This window comes from Bufo gargarizans, chromosome 6, assembly GCF_014858855.1.
Source record: "Bufo gargarizans isolate SCDJY-AF-19 chromosome 6, ASM1485885v1, whole genome shotgun sequence".
In the NCBI taxonomy this organism is placed as follows: domain Eukaryota; kingdom Metazoa; phylum Chordata; class Amphibia; order Anura; family Bufonidae; genus Bufo; species Bufo gargarizans.
The window spans coordinates 153323732-153330388 of NC_058085.1; the positions used below are offsets into that span (position 1 = coordinate 153323732).

Below are 6657 nucleotides of genomic sequence, written 5' to 3' on the forward strand. Positions count from 1 at the left end.
CTCCAATCCCCTCTCCCATTCCCTTAATTGTATTTAGAATGTAGATATATCCCTATTTGTAAATAAATCCAACACTGAGTTAAGATATAGTTGTTCTTCAGTAATTTAAGGCACCAGCAAAGCAGAGCACATTCTACATTTGGCACCCCAGAAAGAGTGTGGAAATTCCTAAATCCACATAGAACCTATAAGACGGAATTGCTCTAATTCAAATTGCTGAAAGAACAGACCAGACCTGTTGCACAGATTCCTTGGTGAAGTTAGCTGGATCTTGGACTTCGTAGAAGGATTGAAAGTGTGGTGAGTTATTCATTGGATATGCAAAAGTTCTAATTGTTTGTTGTCCTTGAGTGTATGTGGAGTTGTAATAGTGGATAAAGTATTGAATGCGGTATGTTAATAAGGGTAAATCAGAGGAAAGTGTGGATTCTCTGTAGAGGAACAATTTGTGTTTGTTTGTAATCTTGACTTGAGTTCAGACCGAGTGTGTGCATATATGTAAAGACATTGTGGGAACACTGAAAAGTTTGGTTCTTTGTCTTGTTCACTTGTGAGTGTGTATTGGCAGTACAATAGCTTTTATATTAATAGTTGGATATTGTGTTGAGTGTACATTGGCGAAATGGAACTGGCCTATAGTTATGTTAAGAAATATGCCTCTGCCAAGTATCATTCCTGTGCAGATGAACCTCTTAAGAGTCAAGTTAATGCGTTGTTGTCTCAGTGTCAGCAACATAATGATGAGCTGCAGAGTAGACCGCTTACAAAAAAAGGTAACAAGGAGAAATTGGCTAACGAAATTGCGGTATTGCTCAGAATCACAGAAATTTCTGAGCAAATGGGGGAGCAATGGAGAGCAGAAAGGAGTCAACTTGGAGAGCAGATAGAGAAAGTTGGAGATAATCTTAGGAGCATTGCAACTGCCTCCAGTGTTGAAATGAATGACTTGAGGGCTACAGTGTGCAATTTATCCGAAAAAAATTGTGAGCTCCAAGAACAATTGGAACAATGCAATGCAAACTTTGACATGAAGAGTAGGCTTGTTGGTTCATTGCAACTAAAATTATCTCATATGGAGGAATTGGTAATGTCTTTGGAGAGGAAATTGGAAGATGCAAACTCCCAGCTACTTAGAAAGGAGCAATGGATATTATCCCTCAATGAACGGAAGAAAAAGTGTCCATCAGCCAATATTTGTACTGTCACTGATGTGAATACATCCAATGAGGTGGCATTAACAAATGCTCCTGGATATTTAGGGGAGGGCACTAGAGTACTCACAATTAATGAAAAACTTACATTGTGCCAGATTCTGGGTGAGTTTAATACACTGGAGTCACCCGTGTGCCTGTCTAATAAATTTGAGGCTATTGTACAGAAATACACTTTGACTGATAAAGATGCATGCTCTCTTCTAAAGGCTTGGGTACCAGCACCTCTAGCAGCCCAGGTATCTGCATATGAGAATGATAACTTAGATGCAGAGGGAAGGATGAAAGAACTGCAGCGTGTGTTAAAGAGTCGTGATGATAGAGGGATAAATGCGTTACAAAGAATGAGATTTAGAAGAGGAGATGACCCTATATTGTTCTGTAACCAATATCTTTCACTGTACAAACGTGTTTATAACTGTCCTGGTATGTCTGCTGATGATCCGAGCTTCATATACTCAATGGCCAATATCTGTTATGTGAACTATCCTAATAGGATTGCCCTCAGAAATGCCAATTCATACCAGAGCTTTATCAATACACTTAGAGACTGGTGTGAAGAATCCAGTGATGGGTATAGATCAGATGCAGATATATCAGTAGTGAGCAGAGGTACAAGAAGGAAGAAATTCATCAGGTGTTACAAATGTCACAGACCAGGGCACATTCAGAGATTTTGTAGAACCCCCGATATTTCCAGCCTGATACCAGATGATAAAAGTATATCCACCCAGGACAAGGAAAGCATGCCACAGGAGCCTGATGTCATGGATAACAGCCTTGGGGAGTCAGGAAATGCTGAGGGGCAAAAGGAGGAGGTTTCAGCTAACAATGGCCCCCATCCTCCGAATAGCCAACAGCCATGGGGGACGAGCATACCAATGTTTGCACCCTGGGCTAATCTTCCATTTTGGCTGGTATGCAGTTGGTCCCAAATAGCATTACCATTTTTCATAACAAATATGGCAAACTTTGTGAGCAATGCCTGCTTAGTTTAGTAAGAATATGGGACTTATATTCTAGCCGTACAGATAACAGGACAAGGCTTAGAGAATAAGGATTTGACTATAATGATAATTGTGTGTAATAATTGTCTTTGTGTTTCCTTTTCAGGAGCCACTGAAGGCAGCTTAGTCAAGCTGGCCAAACACTAATGTTTTTGTTTTGTTCACAGGTTTTAGGTGGAGTGGTCCAGACTACATTTAGTTGAGCATTAGTTAGATCAATTTAAAAAGGTCTTCATAGTCACCACGTGGTATCATGAGCTCAATAATTAGTAATTGTTTGCAAACAATTAAATAACAGTCAGGCATTTGTTGGTTAATGTATACTGTACCTTTGTGATGTGAATGTATTTTTTGCCCCCCCCCCCCCCCCCATGACCTTTTGTGTTTTAGGTGTAAATAGCATTTGCTCTTTCAATGAACCTCACAGGAAGATGTCTTTGTTCACACACCAGAACAAAAGTTGAGTTGGGAGATGGTGTTAGTATCTGTCTGTCTGTCTGTCTGTCTGTGTGCGATGTGTTAAGGGCCAGCAGAATTTGTATTTTTTTATATATGTGATTTTAATTTTATTTTATTTTTTCTACCTGTGCATTTGTTTTCCTTGTTAACATTTTTAAAATAACAAAGTATATATTTTTTTTAAGTATTTTGTAATTTATGTTTTTATATATACAGACCTACTGCTTGGGTAGGCACTAAACTTCAAAGTTGTTTACCAGATTGGTCATTTTGTAGTTAGTATGGTGCCAGTGTAGTATGGTACCAAATGGGGGAAAGTGTTTGAAAGAATTATAGGTCACACTAAGAGGCCATGTTTTTTGTTTGCTTTTGTGTGGTTTACAAATACCCCCCAGCTAGGATGGATTTAGTTTACCGTCTGGTTTGAACCTAGGCATATTAGTGAGGTTAAATGTAGGTGTAGAAAGGTATTGACTGCTAAGAATAATGATACTGCTCTTGATTTTTATTTCCAGGATCCATAATGAGGCGAAATTACATATCCAAATTTGGGACCCTGGAGAAGTAGCAGCAGCCCAATATTGTGGTGGCAATTGGACTACATTCGTAGCGTTCATCTTGCACATTTTATTGATAGATCTTAGACACTGCTTAGAAAAAAAGAGTGACTGGGATTTTTTGCGAGGTGTGGCAGATTATTTGAAACAAGATGACAGTGCCCCATTTAAATGCGCATGGACATCAGCTAGAAGTCTACATGGGGGAAGGCCTGCCATGGACAATAGAAGAACACATGTGGTTGTTTTGCATAAATTCACCATATTGCTGAGTTCTTTTTGTTTTCTTGTTTCCTCTTACTTGCACCATTAAATCAGTGAGTGGAAAATGAAGGAAGCAGAAGTTCCTATCAATATATAAGCCATAGTGAAGTTCTAAAAACTAATTGTCTGTAGTCTGATATGGCCATGTCTATTCAATCTTCAGGCACATCTTTGAGCCTTTGAATAGCTGGATAATAGGTCCCTTGCAGCACCTATTATACAGGGGTAAGAAGGTAGAATGACCAACATGAAAAATTATTCAGCCTTCTGGAAATTGTAAATGTGTATGCCAGACATTTGTAGCACATGGTTGGTGATTAATTTACTCAAAATGGTGTACTCGATTATCATGAATGAGGCCTGAATTTTCACATGTCTAGTTTAAAATCATGCAGAGTATGGCATTATGGGTAACAGTCCAAGGTTTCACTTTATGCTTATTGGCCAATATAGAGCACAACGTACATTATAATCACCTGTATTAGACATACATACATCTATCATGTATCTTTGATTGTTTATTTTTATTTTATGAGATCTTGTGAGAAGTAGAATTCAGCTGGACTGGACTTTTCCAATGCACAGACTGTCATATATTGCTAAAGTGGGCTTGCCCATATTCCAGTTATATAAGGCAGCTGACGAGCAAGACTAGTTGGTAGTGAAATGACAATCTGGTTAAGGGATTAAGTCAATTAGCATGGTGTAATGTTATATACGGTATGTGATATCAATGTAGGATATGTAGATTTTCCTGTGATTATCATGAGGGATGTTGGTGACTTGTTATTTATGTATTAATATCCATAATGAATAGTGTGTGACTGTTGAATAAATGGGTTCCTGTTCTGTCTATGCCTGCCCATGTTGATGAAGAAACTGTTTCCGAAGAAAGGCTGCAATGCCGGAAAGTTCGCAGAACTGGAGTAATGCAGATATCAAGTTTCTGTGGATTATTTTTTTGATTGTGTGTGCCAATAGGCACAAGACCAGGGAATGTTGGAACTGATAAAATTGACATCTATGATACAGATTTAATGCAAAGATGTTCCTTGAGATCTTGAACTGAATCATCCCGGGTCTGCTTGATATGCAAATGAGAATCATCAAAGGGTTCTTGGAGCAGGACACTGATGAAAGGAAGATCTGCCAGGACTGTCACATCCTGGGGAAATCCCGACCCCCTGCTGGTATTTACTGCCCACACCTGTGTCAGCAAGGACATATATGCTGGGATGGGGGCAGGGGTATATGATACAACTTCTTCCTGTGTAATTACCTGCACTAACCTAACTTACAAGTAAGAGCAATGGTGACCTCTGGGACAAGACAAGTCTTCCTGGACTCTACAATCAAGAATGTGATTCGCTGAGACCTACTGGAGAGGAGTGTTCGGAGTACAGAAGAAAAGCCCATGGCATGTGTGACTGAAAGAGAGAATGGTGTAGCTAGCTCAAGGATCCTGACCCCCTCCAATCCCCTCTCCCATTCCCTTAATTGTATTTAGAATGTAGATATATCCCTATTTGTAAATAAATCCAACACTGAGTTAAGATATAGTTGTTCTTCAGTAATTTAAGGCACCAGCAAAGCAGAGCACATTCTACAGTGTTCCTAATAATTCTTTAGGTGAGTGTATATTCTGAGACGCGCTGTGCTGGATCTTGTTCATCTAGGTCTGGCCTAAGTACTTGACTGTGTTTCTCCGATTCAGGGAACTTCAAGGCTTCTAGGAACTTTGCTTTGGCCACTGCGGCTGCCGCTTCTTTATCTGCGGCTAGTTTTTCCAGTGACGATTGCAGGCATGCTGTCTCTTCTTCCCGCGCCGCTTGCAGGCATGCTCTCTCTTCTTCCCGTGCTGTTTGCAGGCGTGCTCTCTCTTCCTCCTTTGATGCTTGCAGGCATGCTCTCCCTTCTTCCCGCGCCATTTGCAGGCGTGCTCTCTCTTCCTCCTTTGACGCTTGCAGGCATGCTCTCTCTTTTTCCCTTAACGCTCTCTCTTTCTTTAGTTGTATATCTTGTGCAGCAAAGGAAGACCTTAGTTTTGCAGCCTCAGCTTCTGCATGGGCGAGAGCAGCCTTTTCTTTTATTGAGGACTTGCTACAGCAGCTTGCTTGTGATCTGGTCCTGTATGATGATGCCTGGCTAGCAGACATTGTGTGCCTTTTGCTGGCTGCTTAATGTCTCTGTGCAGACTCAGTCTATGTAGAAACGGACTTCAGCGTGGTCTGGATCGTGGTGCACTTGCTGGCGGCTGCACTCTCACTTCTTGTGACTGTATGGCAGCCGCTGCAATCTTATACGCTGGACCGCGTGTGTGATGGCGGCTCCGTGTAGTCAGATCCACTATCGCTGTTGACTTCGATCAGTTTTTTCCCCTCAAATCTATTTATTGTTTTATCACAAATATAATAGATGGATACAGTTCGGCATAACTGACATCAAGACATCAAGGATGGAGAATCATAGATATCAAATAATAATGACATCAAGAACAAAGTCCCTTTCCCACCCCCCCAAACCTGTGCGCCTAATCCAAGAACATAACACCTTGGGAGAACCTCAACTGCTAGCCAAGACTTGAATGGGTATGCGCCCATGAAGAACTTTATACAAATATAATGTAGTGTGCTCAAAATATGAGTTTAGATTTGATGGAGGTGGAAAGATTTTAATAAATAAAGATAATTTTTCAAATCCATATTAAACAGGTTATTTTAGCTTGAATGAAGGGGATAAAGGGTATTTCAGGATAAAGTAGGGGGAGTAGTAGGGGGAGAGTTTGAATCAAATAGAGTAGTTTAGGGAAGGATACCATTTTAGGAAGGTGACAGCGACCAGAAAAGGATAGTGTAAAATGTTGCCCAGAATTGATGTGATTGACGCAATGAGAGGACAGTAGTTCAGCTTATATAACTGTTCTGGGTTGGCTGTCAATTTCACCCCTAGGTAAGTAATGGATTCAGGATGCCATTGAAATGGGAATGAGTTACCCCAATGGTTTCTTGCAGTGCGAAAGATGGGAAGCGCTTCTGATTTATGGAAATTAACTTTAAATGCGGAGATAGCACCAAAAGATTCTATAATTGACATTATCTCCGGGATGGCCTGTCATGGGTTTGAGATGAATAATAGTATGTCAACAGCAAAAGCTAGTAG

The 6657-nt window shown here is 40.4% G+C and overlaps 1 protein-coding gene across 1 annotated transcript; it reads left to right on the top strand.

The window, feature by feature from the left end:
• Positions 1-526: 526 nt before the first annotated feature.
• On the top strand, positions 527-2460 carry LOC122942340 (posterior protein-like). The gene has a single exon (XM_044299898.1). The coding sequence runs from the start codon at positions 623-625 to the stop codon at positions 2207-2209; it is 1587 nt and encodes a 528-aa protein (XP_044155833.1). The 5' UTR covers positions 527-622; the 3' UTR covers positions 2210-2460.
• The last annotated feature ends 4197 nt before the right edge of the window (positions 2461-6657 follow it).

What these genes read in the sequence shown, in the direction of transcription:
- LOC122942340 (XM_044299898.1), top strand. Translation starts at nt 623, where the DNA reads ATGGAACTGGCCTATAGTTATGTTAAGAAATATGCCTCTGCCAAGTAT.